This window comes from Cryptomeria japonica, chromosome 5 (genome assembly GCF_030272615.1).
Source record: "Cryptomeria japonica chromosome 5, Sugi_1.0, whole genome shotgun sequence".
NCBI classification, from domain to species: Eukaryota; Viridiplantae; Streptophyta; class Pinopsida; order Cupressales; family Cupressaceae; genus Cryptomeria; species Cryptomeria japonica.
This window is the reverse complement of record NC_081409.1, coordinates 256,071,000-256,097,750: the sequence shown is the minus strand read 5'-3', so window position 1 is coordinate 256,097,750 and position 26,751 is coordinate 256,071,000. Positions and strand designations below refer to the sequence as shown.

Below are 26,751 nucleotides of genomic sequence, written 5' to 3'. Positions count from 1 at the left end.
TTGAAATACTATATCTAAATACCAAGATTTCTTCAATGCTAATTATGTTTTTATATGGAGCCTAATCAAACTCGGAGGTTAAATTTTCCCTACTTCCATCAGCGCATTTTCCCACTATATTTTTCGACGAGGGTTTGGGGCCAACGCCCCCAAGTTGGGGTCAAGGGGCAGCGCCCCTTGCGCACTCCCTGTCGCGATACAGGGCGGGGTCGAGGGGCAGCGCCCCGCGAGGCCAAAAATACTTCTATCATTTTATAAAGGCATCGGGTGTTATTTTTCTATTGGCCCACATCCAATTAGGGTTACCCCTTAACCCCCAAAAAAGTCAAAAAGGGGGGGGGGGGACGCGTCCCCGTGGAACACTGTGAAAAACAACCCTTCAAGAGATATTTCACTCCCTCAGTTATGCCAAATGAAGGCAAAAAAATAAAAATAAACTCACTTTTAAAGTTTGCATGACGTTTTTTCTGGGTTGCGCGAGTCCATCTGAAAGACTCGCGTGAGTCCTTGCAAAAGACTCGCGAGTCTTTCAGATGGACTCGCTAGGACTCGCCCATGGACTCGCGAGTCCGTGGCGAGTTCACGAGTCTTAAAACTATGATTTGGATAACACTGATTCACACACCGATGGAGAAAGATTAATGTAGCATCACTCTTCCTTGTGGCCTAGCACAACTAAAGGCTCCTTGATACCCCAACAATCATTCAAATGGTTGTGGCTCTATCATTTTTCGACATCAAGGATGCTCTCACACTTGTCTCCCATGGCACATATCTTTAGGGGAAGGTCACATTATCAATTTCTTCCCTAGCACCAATTGCTCTTTGGCTTTAAATGTTAGACGACATTCCATGCAAAATCAATTGATCCCTAGGATTGTCTAGCTCAACCCCCTCAACCTTGGACTTTTCTTGATCAACATTCTCGAACTTGGCATTGTTACTCCTATGATGACTAATGATAAAATCAGTGGCTCCTTCAATGAATGCAAGAGTACTAACATCTAATGATTTTCGTTCACCACCACATTGACAAGCATTCTCAAACTCAACATTGATATTTGTAACTCTGACAAAATAGTGAAGGTGGGGAAGCAAACTTTAAGCATAGCTTTGTAGCTACTATGCAATTACATGTGGCTATAATGATCAATGATAATGTTGTTGGCTCCTTCAACACATCCAAGAGTATTCACATCTAATGATTTTGGTTCCTTGCCTAGGTAGTCTTCATCAACTTCCACTACTTTGCATGTTTTGTTTCCCTTGCACTTTATTTATGCTCGTAATAATTTGGGCGTTACTCTTTTTAGGCTAACCACGATGTGTCTATTTCTATATTTTTCCCCACTTTTTTGCTTATTGAATTTGCTTCAAAAAAATTAAGTAGCTAAACACAACTTAACCTAAATAAAACTGATTTGATATTGGAAAAGTTAAGCACAAAACTTCAAAAACATTATATTTTATTGATTTGAGGAAAGAAACCTCTTATGACTTGAATTTTAAGTACAATCATTCAACTATTTCCCCACTTTTATGGCTCCTATTTTTAGAGAGTTTGAGTGGGCATTATGCAATAAATTGGGGGTAAATGTGATGTTTAGCTTGTTTTCCTCCCCCTTGGATTGATGTTGGCTCCTTCATGAGGTGGCCCAACAATTCAAAGAATAAATATTTTATTAATTTAAGGAAAATTATCTATATTGACTTGACTTCAGAAATGATTTGCCTACTTCCTTGCTTCTTTGGACCTTCTATGTGGAGATTTTCATGTGGCATTATGCCTAATTTAGAAGTGAACGAGTTGTTTAATTGGTTTTTTTCTTTTAATGTCAGCTCTTCTATAAGATAGGAAAATGTTTATCCAATTCCCCAACTCCTACTATATAATGCTTCTCAGCGAAATGAGTACATTTTAGATAAATACTAGTCATTCATGGTTATTTCATAAAGTTATCCAAGATAATGAATGTGTCAATCTCATTGTGAGGAACTTGTTCTATCAATTTTCAAACAGATTTATGCTTGTTACAGAGGAAGCTTACAGGAGAGAATCTAGAGGGAAACATGAGCAAGCAGGAAACCAACTGATGAAGAGAGATCTACGAATTTGGTTTACCCCTTATAGGTTTTCTTGTCCTCTCTAAGTATGTTCCCCTCATTTGCAATGCTTATAAAAGATTTAGTAGATTACCCTCTAGAAGCTGCTGCAGATACAAAAATCGGTTCCACGGGACTGCACTTCAAGTCCAAAACACTGCAACCCAAAATGGAATAAACATCTATAATTAGATCATGTATAACATAAGAAAGTTGGAAACCTGTAACAGAATTGTTTGACATGGAACTTAAAAAGTTCTCTTATCTTCAATCTTACTTTGGGAATGCTGCAGTAGTACTAAGATCACAAACAACTCGTTTTGCATCTACATTCCATGCCTTGATGCCACCCTGTGCTGTGCCTATGAGCAACTACTGTCGGCAAGAAGCACAAATGAGTTGAAACGAGAAAAGGCTTGCAGTCAGTTCTCACTGCAGAAATATAAAAAGCTACTAGAACAAATCCAACCATTTTCATCTACAAGATTAATTTATCTTATGAAAAACCTAGAAAGTAACATACCAAGCGGTCTGACTTATACTCCCAATCAAGAGACATGATTTCAGCACCACAATAGATTGTTGCATTTCTGGATGTTGGGGTTGAAGAATCATATGTCCAAATCCTTTTTAATTCAAAGAAAGAAACAGATACAATATTAATGAAGATGTAAAATATTAGATTGTAGCATATTAGATACTCATTTTCAAGATACAGAAGCACATTCAAGCAGCTTAGAATGATATTTTTTTCTCAAATTCCTCTCTCATTACCTAACAGTGCCATCAACAGATGCACTAGCAATATTTGTTCCTGCAGCTGAGAAACGGCATCTAGTGATAGGGCTTGTGTGACCTGAAAATGTCTCCTGGAAGAGTACATGTCATGAGAAAATATCCGCATTAAGCTCTTTAGTTATTACCAAATCCTCCCATTCTCTTTAAATAGTAGCCACGAAAATTAGATTATTCTGGTGTGGAATGAAAATCCCTTATCAAATTTAGCAAAAATCCAACACAAATCAATTGAGAGCTGCTTTTATTAGGTATGCTCACCAGCCCACCTGAAACTCCACAGTAACTTCTGAAAAATCTTCTTCACTCCATGTCTCGCCATCAAGATCTGCACCAGATTCTGATAGTGGAGTTACAACATGCAGCATATCTACTATTGTGTAACAGTACAATTCTTAAATGAAAAGTTGAAAGAATTAGGTTTTACATAGTGGGTCCTAGAGATTCTCCTTGAGAAATGATTATTAATTCAATGCACTGACTGAAATATTTCCCCAATACATGTGTGGACACACTGAAGTTGGAAAATCCAGATAGCAAATATATTGAAGTTGGAATATCCAGATAGCAAATATATAAGGATACTTGACCAGCCATGGTGCCTTTCACAGATAATCAATGTGCTTTCTCATTTATCTGGAAATTAACATACTTTAAAAGTTACACATTTACTAGTGGTGTTACAAGATGTGTTATATCTTGCATTGCATAATAGTAGAATTCTTAAATAAAAAGTTGAAAGAAGCAGGTTTTACATAGTGGTTCCTAGTGGCTCTCCTTTAGAACAGATTATTAATTCAATATACTGACAGACATATTTTCCCCAATACATAGGCGGCTACACTGAAGTTCAAGAATCCAGATAGCAAACCTTTTTATGATACTTCGCCAAACATGGTGCCTTTCATGGATAACCAAAATGTTTTCTGATTTATCTGGAAATTAACATACTTTAAAAGTTATGCATCTACCAGCTTGCATTACCGTTCTAAGGGACTATATTACAAAATACGTAAAAATATATTCATATTAGATGATATATTCAGAAGTTGAATTTGTAATTCTAACAGGTCTGCTAACAAAATGATTTCTCTTTGAAATTCTCATATAAATAATTGTTTTCAAAAGAGGCAGCAAAACAAAGAATGTTTCTCACAGAAGAAATTAGCAAAGTCCATAACCAGAAGGCAATTACTATATGATTATATGCGGAATTAAGAGGAATTTTATTACAGGTCTGCTCTTTAAAATTATAAGCAGTAAACCCATGAGCAACCATAAAAAGAACAAGTTCGTCAAAACAAAATATGCTAATAAGTAGCACAAGTTCTGACTTCAAATTGAAAGAAACAAAGAAGGATAAGAAGTTTGAATATCATTTCATTGAAACTTCAAAGATTTTGCTATACAGCTAAAACAATATGTATGAGCACATAAATTTTGCATTTAAGAAATACCTTTAGTGGACTTAGCTTTGTCATTACAAACTCATATTTGCTGAATATCAAGTTTTCTTAATAATTTTTTCATTGTCCTTGAAACAAAGCTCTTCAGTAATATTTAAGCCACCAGAAACACGTAACTGTCCAATATCATGTAGCAAAGGCATTGCAAAGTGCAGTTTAAAGTTAATATAACATGATAATGAGATGTCCACTTCATACGTCAATACTATCTCCAGTTGAATTCTCTCAACAGATAAAGAGTAAAAATCTAAGTTGCATGTGGCCTTACCTTCAGTAGCAGAGTTCTTTTGAGATTCAAGCCAGAATATAAAAGTTGATGTATCACTAGTCCTTTTCAATCCTAATGTTACACAAATGTTTAGAAGTTCTATATCCCATGCTCAAAAAAGACTTCTTGAACATTTATTTGTTCCTTGGATTTTCAGAAGAATTTGGACAGGGATTCAATTTTGAATGATTCCAACCAAACACCTCCCTTGGTCACATTAAGGGCAGAGATTGCGGGTTTCAATTCATAATGAAGAATCGCAATAGATATATAGGAATCTATGCTGAAGAGGATCAGAAGGGCTCCACTTAATACATTAGATAATCTGGAGGAAGATTAAGAAACCACTTTGAAGACAGTTCATTCTATTTATTGACACCAACCCTCATCTAAGAAAATATGTTTTGCATGATTGAAAGAACTCTATTTGCAAGGATGTGTCAATTGAAGATCCCATCACCTTGTTATATCTCAATTTTGATAGCCCTAAGTTTGACTACTAAAAGAGATCTTTACAACCTGACTTTATAATTCCTTTAAAAGGAATTTTTGTGCCACCTGTATCAATAACCAATTGTCAACCTTTGATTTCTTCATATTTTCAATATGACAACTCAAGGCCAAAGAGGCTTCAGCTACAACTCCATTTGAGTCCTTAAATGAAGCACCATATTTTGTTTAGTATATGAATTATAGAAGGAAGATTGAAAAGACTTTTTGTAGCAGCTTGCCTACGTGAATATACATAAAAGTGATATAGAAATTACTATAAACATACTGTGACTGTGAAACAAAAGACTATCATGGGAGACAGAATGACCAACTAAACATTGTAGATCAAATTGCTATTAGAGGAGCTGGATTTATTAGCCACCTTGAAGAATAACATGGTGTCAAATGTTTGAAATTTCTTAATGGACAATAGGCAGGCATCAGTCACTCCTGCTGGTAAACCATAAACAGAGAGTATAAGAAGGTGGGTGTTGTGACGTATTCACATATCGCCCCATTGCAAATGGGGACCCCCACTTTTTTTCGCTTTCTAGGGTAATAATTAGAGTCTTTTGCTATTAACCTTTGCATTGGAGAGGTATAGTTGGTCAAGAGGCCAGGAGTCAGGAGGATACCCCTTCCTGTGAGGGGTGAAATGAAGTGATGAGAAGTCAAGTCAAGAGGGTCACATAGGGCGAAATTTGTCTAAGTATGGGAAAACTTCCATTGCTCGTGCTTTGAAGCAAACTTCCTTTGCCTTGGCATTGGAGCGAATTTCTTCCTTGGCCATCAAAGTGGAGTGATTGCACTTTTTCTAGAGGAAGGTAGCATGAGGAATATGAGATTAAGATTGATAAACTTCCTTTGCTCCTTTGGAGGAGCGAACTTCCTAAGTTGACTGACCTTGCTCATTAGCTTGGCATAAGCAAGAGATAGAAGAGAATTTGATGTTGGAATCCCTTAGATCAAGTCTAGCTAAATATGCAGGTGTTGATCCAATTGTACTTCAGTGAGAGGTGAGATACGGGAGCAAAATTTGACTAAGTATCCAAGAATTTCCATTTCTCCTCCTTAGGAGCAAAATTCACTTCCTTTGCTCCAGTCTTGGAGCGAATTTTGCTTCCATTGCTCCCCTTTATCCCTCTCCAAGCCTTCCAAATCATCTAAAATTACCACTAGCCATCATGAGATGTCTTGGTTTGAACAATGAATGCAATCTTTGATCAACAACCTTGAAATGGGCTAAGTGTGTGGGCCATTTCCATTGCTCCCTCTCAGGAGCGAAATCCTCTTCCTTTGCCCTCACCTTGGAGCGATTTTGCTTCCTATGCATATTTAAGGGCATTTTTATGAATTTCAACTAAGGCAACCTTGTTTGGATCATTAAAGGGATCAACTTCATCAAGTTCATCATGATTTTGACTAAGGAATGGAGGGGAGATGGCAAATTCGAGGTCACATCCATTGCTCCTCTCCAGGAGCAAAAAACACTTCCATTGCTCTCCTTTGGGAGCGAATTTCCCTTCTATTGCCCTTGGTTAGGAGCGAAATTATCTCCAAAGACTTCATTGAGGGCTTTTCATGACCTTTTTGTGCATGAAACCAAATCCTAAGGTATGACTTGAAAGACTAAGATAGAGGGGTGAACTTGAGGTCATTTCCATTGCCCAAGGTTCAAAGCGAAAAACATTTCCATTGCTCCTGAAGTGGAGCGAATTCCCCTTCCATTGCTCCTTCTTGAGAGCGAAATACCCTCCTAAACATTTTTAAAGATGATTTGATGACTTTTACACAAGGAGGATAAAACTTAAGGTATGAATGGGTGATAGGAGATAAGATGGTTAGAAAGTGAGCTAAATTCAATGTCACTTCCATTGCTCCCTGCTTGGAGCAAAAATCACTTCTATTGCTCACATAAAGGAGCAAATTTCTTCCTTTGCCATTCGAAGAAGTGGACTTCACTTTATTGAAAAGTAAGTAGCAAAATTTGCGAAGTGTTGGAGAACTTCCTTTGCTCTCTGACTAGAATGAATTACAATTCCATTGCTCCTTGATAGGAGCGAAATTCCCTTCCTTTGCCTATCCTTAGGAGCGACCTCCCCTTTGAATGCACTTGTCAAACTTGCAACACATAAAATCAGAGACTATATCAAATTAAGAAGATGTGTAAAGGTTATATATCATATGAATTGATACCATATTTGTTTTGTTTTGCAGATATGATAAGATGATGATGCAAATTGCAAAACAAAAGGAGGAGGATTGCATGACCTACACCACCATACAAAGGGAAAACTTCATCGGCAAGCACGAGAATACACAAGAAAGATCTCAAAGACTTTCGTTGCATCATGATGACATGAAGAGGTCAAAACCTTGAAATGTGAAGGAGAGAAATGACTCGACCATATTGATGGTTCCCATCATCATCACCACATTGAGCGAGCTTGAAATATTGAGTATCAAGAGATATTGCTCAATACTCATTTATGATGATGAATCAAGATTCCACAAGTGCAGATTGAGGTGGCATCCCAATCACTACTCCACCAATCAGAGGAAGTCCTACATCAGCATGTCTCGATTCAATGAAACAAGCTCACCCATGGGGGCACAAACTCCAATGTACCTACCCCCACTATCTATTGGTCGAATACTCCATAGATAACATGTGTCAAAATGTTGTAATTATTTCATTGGCCAGAGTAAAGTTTGTTGTAACAAACCCTAATTAGGGCTACATTGTAAAATCTTGGTCATTGATCTGAAACAATCCTGGCCACTCATTGTAATGAGCTCTCTATATAAAGGCTCAAGCTCTTCATTTGTAAAGGTTAATGGAATAGTTAAGAGTCAATAGTGAACAGTTGATAGATGTTAGTTAGCAAGCAATTAGAATAGATTGGGAGGAATTGTTGTTAAGACTTCTAAATGGAGATACTCTTTTCACTGAAGTTATGGTGAAATGTGTTATTTCAACAAGTCCCATGGTTTCTACTTCTCATTTACTTTCATGTTGATTAGATTGAAAGGAGGAATTTGTTAAATGCATTTGCGTGGAATCCATTTAGTCCATACCACTAGCCTCTTGTTGATTGTAAGTGTGCCTTGCGTGGTCAATTGGAATTGTATAAGCTTAACTTCAATTGTTATACATCCATTGTTTATGCGTTAACTTGAATGGTAATCAATGTCTGATGATAATGATTTGATATTCTTGAAATTGCACCTTAGAAGATTGCACTGAGCTTGTGTCAAATTATTCGGTTTGATGGTGAGACCTTGCCTAGTAGGATTCCATTGAATCATTCACTCTTCTCTTACATTCCTAGGAGTAGCATAGTCTTCCTAAACCCTTCTCTTTTGCTCTTTTTTAATTCTCCAAGCGAGCAGATAGAATCAAAGTTCAGAAATTCAAGCATTCATGTACAATGTAAGGCCCCTTGAGGAAACAACAATCACAACGACCAACTGTTCTTATCCACACGTCGTGACCCGACATATTAGGAACCTTGGAGTTATCTCAAGTGATCCTTATGCGAATCTTCAGCATTTGAGAGACTTTGTTCAAGAGAGGATAAGATACTTTTGGGTATTTTATTCTATGTTAGATTGTGTCTAAAAAACACATCAACAGTGGGTCAATGAAGCTTTAACCTATAAGAGACATTTAAAAGGTGAAGAGAACTGCACTAATACCAGAGAGTATAAGAAAGTGGGGCAATGAAGCTTAAACCTATGACATTTAAAAAGTGAAGAGAACTGCAGAAGTCATTGTTCCAGAGTGGTAACTAAGTTGACCATATGAAAAGAGATTTCCTTCAGGGGTTTGCTAACAGGGTGATAATAAAATCTAGTGGATTTGTCCCACAAGTAGTTGGCTTAAATTAAATATGGATGGTGCCTTCCCTGAAAACTTTGGACCAGCCAAAAAAAGTCATATTCATTGAAATTTAGCTTGAATCCCAGTGGCTTGGTTTTTTGGTGTTCACTGGGTTTGGTATTTCTCTCAAATGATCTAGCAGAAACCTTGATTATATGGCATGGCCTTTTCACTGCTAGGTAAAGTTAAATTATATAATAGCTACATAACCTAGGGACGTGTCCTTGGGCTAAAATCCCTCATCCCCGTACCGGGGATGTTTCGGGGACTTGAGGATGGCCAGGGGATGTCCCCCCGCCATCGCCAAAATTGCAAAATTTGTGGGAAACGTCCCAGAAACTTGAGGACAGCAGTGATTCTCAAAGGGGACGTTCCCCCGTCCCCTTTGAGATTGGGGACACCTGTGACATCCCCTAACCGTCCCGAGGATGGCCAGCTGTCCCCCTTTTCCCACCAATTTAAATATTAAAAAGGCTAAAATCCATTAAAAAAACATTTTTTTATTTCTTTTTGTGGTCTCCACACCTCAGCAATAGTACATTTCCGGGATGGGGGATTAATTGTATTTTGAGAGTGAAATATTGATGGTTGCCATTTGTGTTCAGTTTGTTTTAATAAATAATTTATTACATATTCCAATCTGTTGGTTGCCCACATTTTGGGAGGCGTGTTGCATTATATTTACAGATCAGACATTTTTTTTTTTTGGGAGGTAATTTTGATTAGGTAATTTTCACTGATATGAAAGGTAAACAGGTCTGAATCATAGCCAAAAGCACTCAGAAATATGAATAAAAGCTTGGTAATGAGTTTCACAAACACCCAAAACTTGGTAGTGCATAAAGAAGCGGTTGTAGGTCATAATAGTAATGGAATACTATCAAAATATCTTCCAACTAGAAAGAAACAATGAACTACATGAAAACAAGTGCTGGCATAATGACAATGAATTCTGAATTCTGAATGCATATTGAGTATTGACAATGAATTTTGAACACAAATGTGGCATGTTAAGGTTCTATAATGTGCATATACATGCTTTATCCATGTTTTTATATAAATATAATGTATATATACATGTTTTATCTATTTTTCATATGAACATTTAAAATTTCCCTATATTTTAAATTTCCCCTATATTTATATAGCCGTCCCCTTTGCCGTCTCCCCGCCATCCCCAAAATTGGCAAAAAAGTTTGCTGTCCCGGAAACACATCCCACCATCCCCTGCTGTCCCCGTCCCGGAAACTCAGGGTAACATAGTATAATAGCTGAAACCAACTTACAGATTCTGGCCACCGTGCTTAATAAAAATCAATTGATTTCCCCAAAGTCAAACAATTCAAATATCCGTAAACTCATTTTGACTTTCTCAAATAATATTGTTGATTACAAACTGTGTGAGTGGAACAAAGCAGTCAACACCCATACCAAACACAATTAGACAATTGCCCTTAAAATGGAACATAATCAGTTGTCTTTGCATGAAGTTGAGAACCCTTAATACCATTGTAAATGAAGAGAAAATCTAAGTGCGACAGAGCTTGCAATGTAAATGGAGTAATGTTATTCCTTGTACTTACCTCTGTATAATTTGAAGCTTTTAATTTAGTTTTGGTGGGCAAAGCCAGTAAATTGGCTGTAATTATTCCATAATCCCATGTAATTAGCTACTAATTTCTCATGATTGAAGGTCTTTTGCCCTGCATTATAAAAACAAAATAACCTGCTATAGCTTCAATTTTACAAATAGTCTCTCAATATAATGTCGTGGACATTCTTACAGAACCATGTAATAAACTGTTGATCTGTCATGTTTCCTTTGTCTTAAATGGTTCTTTGTACCAACTTCATAGCCAGAAGAAATAAGTCTTGGATAATGGCTCCCATTTCTGTATTTGACTTGCCATGATGATATTGTTTTAAAATTATGCTTCACTTGACACACTTATAACATTGAAAAACAGAAGGTTAGAATTGTGATTTGTTATTTGTTTACCATTGTAACATTGTAAATAATACTGTATAAATATTTTCATGAGATGTAATAAGAGAAAATTTCAAGAGAATTAAAATTTATATGAAAATGCATAAGCCACTCTACAAAAGATCAAAATATTAGCATCAAATATTACTCCATCCCCTGTCTGCTCCAAAATAATGCAATAGTCTTTATGACACAGGATGATGTTTTAGAATAAAGATAGAAATGAATAGCGCACCTGATTCTGGGAATTCAGAAGCTAGATCTCTTGATGATACTTCTGATACCTTTGAATTCTCTAACCTAAGATTATTAAAAGCCTCCACATCTTTGTCTTGTCCAGAAACATATGAACTTGAAGCTGGCGCAACAAAAGAATAAGACTGTTTTCCACATATCTTCTCCTCTGAAATGCTAGTTGAAAGAACAGCACCTCCAGAATCCTTCAAAAATGAGGCATCTTGAGCATTTGTACCTTCAGGAATTTGTTTTCTGGTAGACACTTGTAGTGCTCCCATTTCATCAAACCTATTACCAATGGTTGCCGACGGAGCAAAGCTAAAAGGGAAAATGTCCACATCTTTATCAATCTCCAGAATATAAAGACTCAACTGCTAGAATTTATAATGGATGTCACAGAGATCAGAGACAAATATGACGAATATCTGAATATGTAAAAGGTTTATTCAACATGTGTACCTCTTCAGTTGAGAAAGCTCTGTCTCTTTATGCTGTAACGATATTTGTAGTTGAGAACATTCAGAACTTAGACGTTCTATCTCTTTCTTCAGACCTCTGACATTGATGTTCTCAGAACTCACTCTTAAAAGAGCAGGAAGTCGTGGACTAGTCAAGGTTATAAACATTTGCTGTCTCATATTTAGAATTTTCAGATCACTCACTTTGTTATCATGAAATACAGTACCCTACATTCAGACTCTAGCACATCTTTAGTTTGCAGTTTGTTACCCAGCTAATCCAGATGTTTTCCATTCAGTGGCTTTGAAGTCAGTACACAAAATGTCTGATAGCATTCCAGAGAAACATACCACTCTTTTACTGTTGTGAGTTTGGCATAAACTCTCAAATTATAAGATTGTAAATCAAAGGCATTTAAAGCACAGAAATAATTATATTGTATTGGGCCAACTAATACCATGTTATGATAAAAATTAAAAAAAAAAATAGTCTTAAGAGGCACGGTAAACTGCATTCCTTGTACCCATTCTGGTACCCTACTCTGAAATGGTATGTGTACATCTCATTGGAATCTGTGGCGTGATGATTGCAGTATGTAATTCAGTTTGAACTGGATTTACAAATATTTAGAATGCAGGCCAAGCTAGCCTGACACTGTATTAAAGGCAGCCTATGATCTTGCCTAAGGTTACCAATTACAAGGACAAAAAAAGCAGAACTTAAAGCCATATAGAAAAAATTCTGTGAAAGGATATGAATACCATTGAAGACCTCACTGAGAAAATTCCGAAATGATACAAATAAGGCATCCAGCCACTCTTTTGAAAAATAAACTCTGAACCGGGGGTCCATGCTGGGATTTTTCATATAGGGAATAGCTGCAATGATGTTGAAATATATAAGTAATAAACAGATGGTCAGACTTAATGATCTCAAACAAGATCCAATAAGGAATTGAAAACAAGAAAAACATCTGGGATTGTAAGAATATAATCAGTACCAAACTAATGCATCCTATTCACACACATAAGGTAATCAGACTGAAAAAGAAAATCACAACTGCAAAACTAAGAACCAACTCACATTAACTACATAGAAAATCTGGTAGACGTACGCATCTGAAAACACCCTAAGAAAAATGAATGATACGATGTGCAACATAGATAAAGTAGAAATATATATGCATTTTCTTTTGAGCTGCCTGCTATATAATAATATTAGCCACAATTTACAAAGATACTTGCAATCCTATGTTCAAGAAAATCAAATAAAACTTGGAGGATTCTTAATATTGGAAACAATCTTCTAAACAAATAAAAATACTCAATAGGTTTTGCAAACCATAAAATGCATTTAATCGGTGTTCCATGGATGTTCAGAACGGGCACAGGGATGTGGTAATGGGTTTCAGGGACAGCGAATTTGGAGATGATAGGAGGGGGGACAGCACAAATAATATATAATATTCTGAAAAGATAATTATAAAAGATTGTAAAAGAAATTACAGTTTATCATTAATGATCAATGAGTATAAATATATTAACAAAATAAATTTAGTATATTATAAATAAGAAATATAAACATTTTAATACAGATAACATATATTCAATGTTATTAATATATTGTATAAATATGTTAAATATAACTGATACATATAAATATATTTATTTTAAAAATTAATAATAATAATAAAAATAATGTATAAACATGAGTTATTTTTTCAAGTCATAGTTGAAGTTTTTTCTCTTAAAAAAAATCAAGAGGTGTGACTGTAATACATGAAATGGAACCAAAGGTGTGGACCATACAGTTGAAGAACTAGAATTTTGTCATTCTTTTTTTTTCTTCTCTATTTTGCGTGTCGCCTCCTTCCCAAGGAAATTGATGTGTAATGCATAAATTATTGTCGAATATTTCCCACTTTCCTATGATTTTTAAAAATACGATTTTTGTTGTCTTCCATTTTGGGGATTTATATCTGTCATAGATAATTAATAGGGTTTGCCCCTTTTAGAATAGCAGATTTTTGTTTATGTTGGCGCATTTTATTTTCTCTGCATTTCATCTATTTTAATCGCATTAGTTTACAACTTTACACTTAGAATAAGCTTACTTGGGTAGGTGTATACTAGGGTAGGTGAATTTAATTTTGGTGAATTTATGTAGGGTTTGCCCCTTTTAGAATAGCAGATTTTTGTTCATGTTGGTGCATTTTATTTTCTCTGCATTTAATTTATTTTACTTGCATTAATTTACACCTAGGATAAGCTTACTTGGGTAGGTATATACTAAGGTAGGTTACATCTTGCATTTAATAATTGCAGTTGAATTGTACTTTTGCTTGTTTGGTGGCAAGTTGTACTTCACTTGCACTTTTCCAACTTAATCCCACATGGGTTGTGACTCCTCATCACTTGGTATCATATCCTATAAATGCTACCCTCTTGCTCTCGTTTGAGCACCAATTTTGTAGAATTCTACTACGTTGTAATTGCATCCTCATTCTATTGTAATAGCAATTGTGTTACATCTCAAATCTTTGATTGTCTTGTGCATCTTGATATTGTGGTTTGCTCTTTTCATCAAGATCTTAGGTATTTATTTCTTTACAAATCTTACATGGTATCACAACGTTTTGGCGATCGAAGATTTGCCCATTTCCAATGAGGATAGAGAGTTTTGTGAATGACATCATTTCGCATATTTGTTTGGGTGAATAGTGGAGTAGATCTGAGCTGACCACTATTTTTTAAGGCTCCACGAGAGTTTGTTTTGGCTTTCAATTCATCTAAATCAGACATCAAGAGCCAAACCAAAGGGGATTTGCATCCAGAAGCTGCCTATATTTGTTTGCAAGTCAAACTGATTTTAGAGCATTTTGGGTGAATTGTGACCCTGACATTGCATCCAAAGTGCCCCAAAGCCTCAAGATTGCCTATCAATTTGTCCATTTTGGACAACTTTGTTGGCAACCCCTGTAAAATTTTCTCCAATCCCTATTGTAAGGTCTCTTGTGCAAGTGTCCTTTTCTGTGCAATAATCTCAACCTGTGCCAGTAGACCTACACCTTTGTATGTGGGCATACATGTTTGGCATCATCTTTGCATCACAAATCTCAACAGATCAATGAGGGGGATAGATTTATTGATCTTACACATGGCAGGTATATGAATTTAATACTAGTGTAGGGTACACTGCACCTATGACAAGCCTATACCAACAGGCAAACTTAATTAACATCAATTTGGATTCTCTCATCATCTCATCATTAACTCCCATCAATCAATATCAACTCATAATCAACTTATGTGATGTCCCCAACTCAAACCATGAGATGTTGCATTGGCTGTCCTTTCTTTAGATTACCCAAGAGGAAGAGGACTTGGAGCATTATTGGGTAAGTGCTAAGAGTCTTTGGCTTGTTCTCTATTCTATTCTTAAGTTGAGGGCACGTCTTTTTATGCAACTCAAGTGAACTTAGGTGATTTTAAGTTGTGGGCACATCTTTTTATGCAGCTTAAGTGACTCTTAGCCTAAGGACTTAAGTTTTCCCCCTTTTTCAGTTTAATGACTTAAGAGACGTGTACTTTAAGTGATTTTATTAAACATGTGCCAAAAAGGTCAAGGAGGTGTGCGATTTCAAGGAACCTGTTGATGTGTTTTTTTTACACATGCGAACACAGAATAAAATACCAAGGTATCTTATCCTCTCTTGAACAAAGTTTCCTGACTGCTGAAGATCTCGCCGAAGGATCAGTCGGAGTAACTCCAAGGTTCTTGCATGTAGGGTCTCTACGTGTGGATAAGCTTCTCACGGTATGATGTGATTTTGCTGGAATCACAAGGGGATTTACATTCGATTGCCTGAGCGTCTGATTTGCTTTGAATATTTCTGGAACATGAGATTTTACTGGTCCTAGATTTTGAAAAAGGAAAAAAAGGATAAGGGCGAGGGAAGGATCTAATTCCAACACTAAGAATGTAGGAGCAATTAATGACCTTTGATGAAATTCTAACTAAGTCTTGCTTTGACATCCGAGGACCATCTCCACAAGGTTAGTGCGATCTTCTGAGGAAAGTTTTATGATGTTCAGATCACCGCTACAGGCATGGAAACCATCAGGCTAATGCATATCAATGAAGAAGCAACAATTGAAGTTAAGCTTAAGTTGAATGACTCCAGTTGACTACACAAGGCAAGTCTGCAATCAACAAACTACTAGTAGTATGGATATACAAATTTCACCATTGATCATACACATTTCTTCCACTCATCTAATAACATGAAATCAAATTTGAGAAGTATAGAGACCATGCAAATTGTTGAATCGACCCATAGAATTCACCATTTCTTCAATGAAGTTTACAAGTCCTTTACAACAACATCTTGGCAACAATCTTTGCCTTCTCTTTCTATTCTACTCTAACTATTTCCTACTCTCTGACTATTCCCTATTATCTATTCTCTATCAACCAACTATTAACTATTAACTAACTATTAACCTTTACAAATGAGGAGCCAGGGCTTTATATAGAGAACCCATTACAAACAGACGGCTCTGATTGATTTAGAATCAATGGCTAGAATTACAAGATACAAACCCTAATTAGGGTTTGTTACAACAAACTTCCTTAGCCAATTAGAAAATTACATTCCAGGAGTGAGGACCAATAGGAAGCAGGGGTAGGTGCCTCGAAGTTTGTGCCATCCCCGATGAGTCAGGTACATTGAATCTGGACACGCTGAGGTGGACCAATCCGACTAGAGGAATGATGACTGGGATGCCACCTTGTCTGACACTTGTAACTTGGTTGATGTTCAATTTGATGAGGCTGAGAAGCTAACTTTAATTAACTCTTCTGAAACTATCTGCTTCTTCAACGTACCCTGGTACCGACCTTGATTGATTCTCCTCTGTCTTTGATGTGCTTGATGAATGGAGTACCTCTCCTTGACTCCCATGTGTCTGATGAAGTTTCCTGATTGTCAAGTCATCCTTCTCCGGAAGTACACCTCCGCTTGGGAGTGCTGGCAAAGCCTTTCTTGGTCATCTTGTGATTCCTTAGTGTGGCGAAGTGAAGGGCTTTGGAGATAGCTGGCAATTCCTTGAACACCTTGAGTCTTCCAATGCTTGTGGAACGTTCTTGACGATGATGGACTAGAAGTGGTCGTCCTCGATGATGCTGGATTGGAATTGGTCGTCCTTGATGATGCTGGACTGGAATTGGTCGTCCTTGCGCTGGCTTGGTTTTCTCCATCTGCAAAATAAACCAAAAGGTGATTAAGTACATATGACATGTTCATTTCAACAAAGCATTTTCACCTTAAATCATCAACAAGAAGACTTTAAATAAAGTTCGTTCAAAATCCTTCCCAGGGACAGGCCCTATAAGAATTTCGCCCTAGACCCTTTGGAAGGGTCAGGAGCGAAATTTGCTATCCTGGCCAATTTAGACCTCATTTCATCATAATCCCACAACTAGTCCTTTGCCTAGCACAAACTTGAAGGAAAAATGATATAAAGTGAATTTCGCTATGGACCCTTTGGAAGATATTGTGACCATTTCACACATTGCCCCATTTGAATGGGGACCCCCTCTTTTTCTTAGGTTTTGCTTTCCCTTAGTTAGGTTTTCTTTGCTTGCTAGAGGTTAGAGTGAGTGAGTGGTCGCCTAGGTGAAGGTAGATTAGGGTTTCTTTCAAAGCCAAGTGTAGTATGGATTTGGGAGGTCATAGGTTGTCTACCTTGAACCCTAGGGTTGTCGCTAGAGGTGTTTAACTTTGAGGGGAATGAAGATGGATAGATTGAGTGAAAGAGATGGTAGGTCTCAAGTCAGGGTAAGTCTGGAATGATAGTTTTCTTGTCAGAGTCTTGTTTTCCTCCAGATCAGAGCCTATTAAGCAGAGTCAGTGGCCAAGGGGAGACTCAGGAGGTGATTTCAGGGACTAATGAGCAAAATCACTTGATGAGGATTGAAGAAGTCTTGGAAAGTTATATCCAAGGCAAGGAAAGAAGGTTTGAAGCAATAGAATGATGGAAGTTAGCCTGGAAGATGAAATTCGCTCCTGACCCTTCCAAAGGGTCCAGAGCGAAATCCTCACGTGACCCCCAATTTTGACCTAAGACACAGAGAATGAAGATTTTTTGAGCTAAGTGAATGGCAAGATGACATAAGGGTGATAAGGAGAGGCGACTTTAACCAAGTTCGAAGTAAGTTGAGGAGGAAAGAGGTGTGAATTTAACCTAAAAACAAGAATTTTGCTCCTGACCCTTCCAAAGGGTCCAGAGCAAAATTCCAAGTAGACACCTTTTTTTCCTCTTGGTTTGCTCAAGAAGTCTTGTGGTCAAGGTTTTTTCTTGCCTAAGAAGTGATTGAAAGCATTAAATGATGAAGATTTTGACCTAAGGCATGGATTTCACTCCTGACCCTTCCAAAGGGTCCAGAGTGAAATCTACCTTTTTCTCCACTTTGCTCAAGAATATGACCAAAATTGTAGACTTTTGAGGCATAATTGAGAGGGTTTGATGCACATTTGCCTTAGAGAGGAGGTTTTAGACCTTGGGATGATGAAAATCAACCCAAAAGGTTCCAAAGGGTCCAGAGCGAAATCTTTCCATTTTGCCTTCCTTTGGTCTTAAAAACCTAGTTTGACCTTGCCTAGACCCAGTTGGATGATGGATTGTCTGGATTGCGATAGAAGGAAGTTGAATTGATCAAGTTTGGAGGAGAATGAGATGAAAGGAAGTGAGAAACTAGCCAAGAGTGAGGATTTCGCTCCTGACCCTTCCAAAGGGTCCAGAGCGAAAATCCTTGAAGACCTCAATTTCTTCCTTGTCTAGGCCAAATTCTTAGTTTCTAAGGCATGTTTGGAGGTGTTTTTGAATGTTCTAGCCTTAGGGAGTGAGTAAAGGTGGAAAAGATGAAAGATTCTAGCCTAAAAGGTGAATTTCGCTCCTAACCCTTCCAAAGGGTCCAAAGCGAAATTCTTGAAAACACTCATTTTTCCCTTAGCCAAAGTCAGGATCTTGGTGGAGATGCAAGAAGAGTGATCTATGTTTGCCTCCCAAAGAGGATTGGAGTTGGAAAAATCAAGAATCAAGCTCAAAACATGATTTTCCCTCCTGACCCTTCCAAAGGGTCCAGAGCGAAAATCCTTATAGCTCTTATTTTCTTCCTTGTTTTGGCTAGGCATTGGCATGTTGGAGGGTGAATTGGTACGTTCTTGCCCTGAGAGGGAGTTGGATGCTTTGAAAGATGAAGATTTTGCCCAAATTATGAATTTCGCTCCTGACCCTTCCAAAGGGTCCAGAGCGAAATTCATTATAAACCTCATTTGCTCCCTTGTTTGAGCTTCAAACCTTGTTCCTTAGGTGGAGAATGATCTATGTTTGCCTCCCAGAGAAGATTGAAGTTGGAAAAATGAGCAATCAAACCTAAAACAAGATTTTCGCTCCTGACCCTTCCAAAGGGTCCAGAGCGAAAACCGTAAAAACTACCTTTTTTCCCAATTTTGTGCCAAGGCAAATATGGATCAAGATGAATTAAGATAGGAGAGGTCCCTAGGAATGACTTCAAGTTGCTAAGAAATCATTGAATTTGAAGGAATTGAGCTAAACCAAGACTTTCGCTCCTGACCCTTCCAAAGGGTCCAGAGTGAAAATTCTACAATCACCTATTTTCCTTGCAAGTCAAGTCAAACTTTGTGTTTTTATAGCATGGATGAGTGTGAAGAAGTGTTTTCTTGCCTTTTGAAGTTGATTCAAGTTGAAAGGATGGAGGAAGAAGCCTAAAACAAGATTTTCGCTCCTGACCCTTCCAAAGGGTCTAAAGCGAAAACCCTAAAATCCATCTTATCCTTCAAAATTTTGTGCTAAGTCGGGCCTAGATCTAGGTGAGAGAAGCCCTTTGGATTACCTTTGAATGATTTTTGATCACCAAAAATGCAAGTTTTGAGCTAAAACATGAATTTCGCTCCTGACCCTTCCAAAGGGTCCAGAGCGAAATTTTGGATAGGTCTTGTCCCTGGCTAGGATTTTGAGCGAATTTTCCTTTTCAAGCCCTTTTAGGATCAAGCAAATGTTGCCAGGTTGAGAAATGGATTCAAATGAAGGAGTCTAGAGGAAAAAAAGTGAAAAGAATGGAGCTAGGTAGGAGAAGACAAGCAAAACATGAATTTCGCTCCTGACCCTTCCAAACGGTCCCGAGCGAAATTCTTCAAACTACCTATTTCCTCCCTGTGTCAAGTCAGGACTTTGAGTCCTAAGGCGTGGTTGAGGTTGAAATGATGTTACTTTGCCCTGCAAGATGAATTGAAGTGAAGGAGACGGAAAATTAAGCCTAAAAGGTGAATTTCGCTCCTGACCCTTCCAAAGGGTCCAGAGCGAAATTCACAAAATGTCATGTTTTACTCCAAGATAATGTTGAGTCAAGTCAGTGATCAGGGTGGATTTGCCTTAGAGATTGCCTTAGAAGAGATTGTGAGTGAAACAAAGGTGAGTTTTGACCTAAAAAGTAAATTTCGCTCCTAACCCTTCCAAAGGGTCCGAAGCGAAATTCTCATTATCACCTAATTTGCCTATGTTAACAACTAAAGAATTGAATCCCTAGGCTTTGTTGAGCTAGAGCTAGCATGTGCTCACCTTTGAGAGGAATTTGGAATAAAAAAATGAGGCAATTGAGACCTAATCAAGAAAATCGCTCCTAACCCTTCCAAAGGGTCCAGGGCGAAATCCTTGGAGATACCTATTTTTCACCTTGTTTGGACTAGGCAAAGAAATGATGACAAGAACATGAAGGGTTGAAAAGTCAAGGTCATGAAGATGTTGATTAATGAAGCAAATATAACTATGTGAGATAGTCAAACAAGCCTCCTTGGGGTGACCTAAACCTCTCTCCTACCATGGACATTCTAGTGTCTAAGAGAAACATCTTCTAGATTTACCTTGTCTCTTCAAATAATTCACATGCGAATCTCTTCAAGGCACATTTTTCTTATTTCAATCATTTACTAAGCCTTATATTTGATAAATAATGCAAATATACCTTGATTAGGCAATTCCTAAGATTGGCAAAATCAAAAAAATCAACATTTAGGCTTTGAAATTATCCTAAAATCAAAAATCCACATTTTGGCGCTCAACACATTTTTTTGTATTTTTATAATCAAGTCGGCCAGCTTGAAGAGGGTTTTATTTTATTTTTTTTATATATTAATCAAGTCGGCCTATTAGCAAAATGAGGTGAGCGCCCTATAAAGGAAAGGTATGTTTTGAAATCATTAATCAATCATTCATTTTCTCTCATGCGAATTAGAAGAGCAGATTTGGAGGTGCGAAATTGAGCAGATTGAAGGTTAATTTCCATATTTTGAAGGAAGCTTGAAGGCTGATTAAAGGTTGAAGCCATCAAAGGGAAGGATCTGAAATTCAAATTAAAGACCTTTGTCCAGCAGATCTCCATTTTCCTTTATCCATTTTTCAAGGTTGATAGCTAAAATCAAGGAGGAGGTACGTATAATCAGATTTTTGAAGGCATGTTGAGGATTAGATTTAATTTTCTATGTCAATCCTTTGTGAGGTTAAGTCTTGCATAATCTGATTTAATTTATAAATAATATCAATTTGGAAATTCATAATTCTAAGGATTTATCACATTGTTTTCAAATTGTAATCTATTTATTTCCTTGAAAGGTCTCAAATCTCCTATTTTAAGATAACATGCTCAAACCTAACTTAAGCGTTTCTTGTAGGTATCAAATGACGACCCCCAAAGCCAGTGGATCCACTACTCGGCAGGCTCTTATCAAGGAGGATCAGAAGAACGATGATTTGGAGACCAGGATCGTGTCGAAGTGGAGCAATATCAGAGACACCAATCTAGGAAACTTCAATGTGAAGAAGTCTCGGGAAGCGCCCTACATCGGCAAGCCGTCGCCTGTTGCCAAGAGGATAACTGAGAGTGGCATCATCAAGGCCGCCGGTTTCCCTCCTGCAGTCAAGTGTCACGAGTTGATGATTGAATGTGCCCAGCACTATGATTCACATTCAAGGACAATCGTAGCTGAGGATGGAACTGTCTTAGCCTACCTTTCAAAGGAAGCTATAAGTGAAGCTTTTCATCTCCCGGAGCAAAGAGACATGATCTACAAAAGTTTGGAAGGAGCTAGGTCTATCTATGAGGATGATCCCGATTCCTTTCTGAACTTCATCAACAAGAATTGGTTACTCAAGAGTAGACCTCGCTTGAACAAAATTCCCAATACGGCGCACAGAATTGATTTCCAAGAAGAATTCAAGGACTTGATAACCATGCTCAATTGGGTTACTGGTGCATCTCAAGCCTTCTTCTTCGACAAATGGATGTTCTTCTTCATACAAGTAATTGTCCAAGGAAAAGGAAAAATCAATTGGGCTAGAATCATTAGTAATAACCTCGACATGCAGTTGAGGAGGCTAGCCCCTACCAAGTCATTTCACATGAGTTCATATGTTATATATCCCTTAGTCAAGAGTTTTGAGTATGCAGGACTACCACACAGAGGAGTTGTTGGGAGAGGACCCGGAGAAATAAGAGTTTGTGATTCTTATATTCAACTACATCATCCACCAAGGAATGACTACAAGCTAATCAATGACACCTTCACAATGTATATCACCAGGACATTGCAAGGAGGGATTCATCATAGATTGTCTCCGGAGGCACAAGAACTCGTGAAGAAGCATGGTGCATGGTTCATTCAGTTTCCAAAATTCACCTATATCAGGGTCCATGGATGCCCTTCACCTCCCTATATGTTGCCAAGGTATCCTAGAGATAGGATAATATTACTTGAGTTGACCAGACCGTTGGCAGCCTATGCTAGAGCATCAAGACATAAGCATGGAAATGGAATCCCTGTACCCATTCTACTAGGGAATTCAATTGAAGTATGTCCTAATTCTCAAGCTGCGCAGGATGCAGAAAAGGAGTTATCTCTATATTCGTTCACATCCTTTGTCTCAAGGGAGAATTTTGACCCTCATGGTCACATAGAAGAGACAGTTGGGAGGAAGCACAAACATGAGTTTCAAGCAGAACACTTTTGTATGAATATTCAAGATGATATAGAGGTGAAAAGAAAGATGCATTTCAAATTACCCTTGGATCTCATCAGGAAATGTAAGGTTTATAGAGTAGCCGATCAAGCCCAGGACAATGGTAGATATCTCCAATCTTCCTATGAGAAGGAGGATAAAGAGGTGAAGGTAGATTGGAACGAGCCCGAAGTTGCAGACTTAAGAGCATTGATGGATCCCGTTTTAACTTGCACTCGCAGATGGGTGGACGTACAACATCAAAAGTTGAAAGAGCAGAATGTATCTATGACATTCACCCTAGAAACAAGAACAGAGGAAGGAGAAGCAAGTGTGAGTGAGAATGCTTCTCATTCCAAGGGATCAAAGAGAAAGGAAGGACCTGAGAAGAGAGAGTCTTCCAAGAAGAAACAAAAGGTGAATCCTGATCGTCGACCGAGTACATCTTCTAGGCATGAAAAAGAAACAAGCCAAAGAGAAGATCAAAGACAGATAGTGTATGAGATTGATGAGTCTATGGAATCCATGGTGCAGAATGATAAACAAGGTAAAGGACAAACACCTCAGCATTCATCAAGCCAATCTCTCCAGGTTGGGGCTAATGAGCAACAAGAAGGAAGGAATGATGATGAAGCAACATCCCCCTTCAGAGAAGATAGACCTCTGCCGAAGGAAATACAAGTGAGGGAAAGAAAGTCTTCTATTCCAGATTTGCTAAAAGAAAGACTGACAAGGGTAGTTGTGGTCGAAGAGGAAGAACAAGTGTTCGACTTGGAAAGTCTCATAGGAAGTTCTCATGAAGAGATAGAAAAGAAGAAGGCTACGAAGATGTCAAAGGTAATTAGAGATGAAGCAGGATCCAGAAAGGTACAGATAGCTACACCAGTGGTAGACAAGTATGAGGGTGAGATTCTAGCAGAGGAATATGATCTAGAGACATTTGATCTTGGTCCACTTACCTCCGAGCAGGCTATGGAAGAAGCAACTAATTCAGTGAGAGCACTTAATGACAAACTCAAGGAAGAAATGGAAAAGAATAAGAAGCTAGAAAGAGAGGTTAGTGCTTGGAGAAATTACTTTAGTCATCTTAGTCAGCCATTGAGACGACAAGATCCAACAATATCACCTTTGCAGGCACTTCCTCCCGAATCGGTAAATGAGGCAGAAAGGATGAAGAACTTAGCCCAACTCATGAATTCTTGGATTGATGAATCTTACAAAGTCGCCATTGAATTTGCAACAAGGATGATGAAGACAGTCCATCGGGCTATCCAGGTTCTTGAGATCACTCATAATCTATTGATAACTGTGGATGCGTTCACTCACACTAGAGATGTTGTCATCCCGGTCTTGCAAGTGATAAGGAGGACATCAAGACACATTCTAGCACAAGAGAAGATAATGGATGGAGAAGCCCAAAGCCTTCTGCAGTGGTCAACTTTGCTCCAGATGAAGGAAGTTCTTTTCGAAGATATCAATACCAGATGCAGCCGAGTTGAAGACACCGTCCATCCTATTCAAGACAAGGTGTTTGATGTATTGTGTACGATCCTTGACAGAAGGATTGAGATCGAGACAGATGTGGATGTCCAAGAGTTGGAAGATAGGATCAGGATCATTTTTTGCAAGGAAGAAAACTTGGTCACAGAGGAGCAACGAGGTTGGATGTATGCTACTATGTTCCTAATTGAGAAAACAAAAGAGCTAGAGCCTGGATGGGAGACGACTCTTCTCACTGCTTTTGATCAAGTCCTTCACTTGGAAGAACAAATGAAGAATCTTCATGAGATTCCCATTGCTGAGATTGAGGGGATTACGTCCAGATTCATTGAATATGCTAGAAAAGAGCATAGGAAAGGGAACAAAGTTCTAGATGAAAAGTTGTTATAAAATGATGTGGCAACTTAATTCCTATTGGGCTATGTCTCCTCGTTATTTGTGCCAATTCCTATTGGCTATGGATTGATAATGTTTATCTAAATGGGGACTTTTTTGTAACAAACCCTAATTAGGGTTTAGGTTTCAGAATCTCAGTCGTTGATCTTCTTTTGATCCAGGTCGTTCATTGTATTTGAGAGTGCTATATAAGTCCTCACTCATTTCAATTCAAAGAGTTAGAGAGAGAGAGTTAGAATTTAAAAGTTTAATATTGTCAGCAGCAGAGAAATAAGTAGTGAAGAGAGAAAGTTGAACAATTGTTGTTTTATTTGGCTATGAGATCAATGAAATATTGAAGTTATGGTGTTTTATTGCAATCCTTGTGGCTATTTTCATGGTTGTTTATCTTCTTGAATGACTCTTAGTAGAGATAGCATTTAAGTTTTAAGATTGAAAGACGAATGTTGTGCTTGATCTTTGGTAAAACTCAGAATCCAAACCACTAGCTCCTTACTGATTGTAAGTAAGCCCTGTGCTAATGCATAGATAGCTTCGGTAAGATAAATGATTGAATGAGAGATAAATGAAGTCTCTCATTCAATCATTTATCATATCGATTATTAAAATGAATAAACTCAAGCATTCAATCGATAAACATTCTTTATTTATATTAATTGTTCATTATCATAGTATCCCGATTTGATAATCTATTCGTATTCACCGATTGACAAATCGAGTTAACCATTGCAAATACGACTTAATGATTATCGGTTAGACTATCGATTGATATCGATATCAAAAACACCGATTAAATATCGGGTGGTATATTAAACTCACACCGATTAATATTGGGTGTTAAGGATAGTGTTCGAAGTATTAAATATAACCATAAACCGTTTGGCATACACCGATAATTATCGAGTGTTTGAATATACACCGGTTGGTTAAATAAAACGCCATACACCATTATAGTGAGGGGGCATGATCAAGTGATGTCTTGATCAGCCATGTCCAAAAGACATGGCCGGTCAAGGCATCGCTTGATCGTACCCAGACCACTATATATGTCAAATGGTATGTGTGAGAATGGACATTGAAATTTATAAATGCTCCTCCTCTCCTGCCACATAAAAGAAGCTAATCAAATTTAATATAATAATTCAGTAATAGATAAAACAAGATAATAGTAAGTAGAATATAACTTGCATATTGAATGTAAATTGAACATCATTTACATGGTATCAAAGCTATAGTTAAATCGAACCTAAGGTTGTTCCATTTTACGTAAAATTCAAATCAAGTATATATTCAACATCACAATCCTATCAATGGCTAGCGCTATCAGATTTAAAGACAGACTCGCAGGGGGTGACGACTTCTCCGCATGGATATTCAGAATTCAAATGATTCTAAAAGAAAATAGAATTGAATCATTTGTAAAGACTAAAACTAAAGAACCTGAGACTAAACCTAACAAAGCAATTTGGAGAGAAGGAAATGATAAGGCTATCAAAATCATAGTTGATGGGGTAAGGAACAACATTATGCCCATTATAGGGAAATATGAAACAGCCTTCAACATATTCAAAGCACTTAAAGACGCCTTTGAGATATCCAATGCCAGTAGAACCTTGGCTCTAAAAAGAGAGATAAATCACATAGCCATGATAAAAGGAGAATCAGTCAATGCCTACTTCATGCGAATATCTACCTTAAGGGATAAACTGACAACCCTTGGATATGAGATCCAAAGCAAAGAATTAACCCTCATTGCTTTAGATGGGTTGCCTAGCATCTGAGAAACATTCGTCCAAGGCATCAGTGCAAGGGACAACTTCCCTAAATTCGATAGGCTAAAGGCTGACTGTCTCCAAGAGGAATCAAGGCAAAATAAGAAAGGGATCAAACAGAAGAATATAGATGAAGATCTACAAGTTCTAAATACAAACTCAAACAAGAAAGGCAAGCAGAAGCAATTCAGGAAGAGAAAAGGTCGTCACAGCAAGAACTCCTTCAAGAAGGATCTCTCTCAAATTCAGTGTTACAGATGTGACAAATTTGGGCACTATGTTGCTAAATGTCCAGACAGAGCTAAACAAGCCACATTT

General features: G+C 37.6%; 1 protein-coding gene across 4 annotated transcripts in view; it reads right to left on the bottom strand.

The window, feature by feature from the left end:
- The window catches only part of LOC131058528 (uncharacterized), a 133,796-nt gene that overhangs the window by 37,783 nt on the left and 69,262 nt on the right, over positions 1–26,751 (bottom strand). For 3 of the 4 annotated variants that reach the window (XM_059221402.1, XM_059221399.1, XM_059221401.1), the window contains exons 2-9: positions 12,447–12,568; positions 11,691–11,833; positions 11,230–11,549; positions 3,168–3,238; positions 2,878–2,972; positions 2,627–2,729; positions 2,381–2,475; positions 2,198–2,260 (exon numbers count right to left, since the gene is read on the bottom strand). In XM_059221402.1, the coding sequence (XP_059077385.1) occupies positions 2,198–2,260; positions 2,381–2,475; positions 2,627–2,729; positions 2,878–2,972; positions 3,168–3,238; positions 11,230–11,549; positions 11,691–11,833; positions 12,447–12,568 (1,012 nt within the window). The remainder of the gene's footprint in view (positions 1–2,197; positions 2,261–2,380; positions 2,476–2,626; positions 2,730–2,877; positions 2,973–3,167; positions 3,239–11,229; positions 11,550–11,690; positions 11,834–12,446; positions 12,569–26,751) is intronic. The other variant, XM_059221400.1, reaches the window with a different exon arrangement.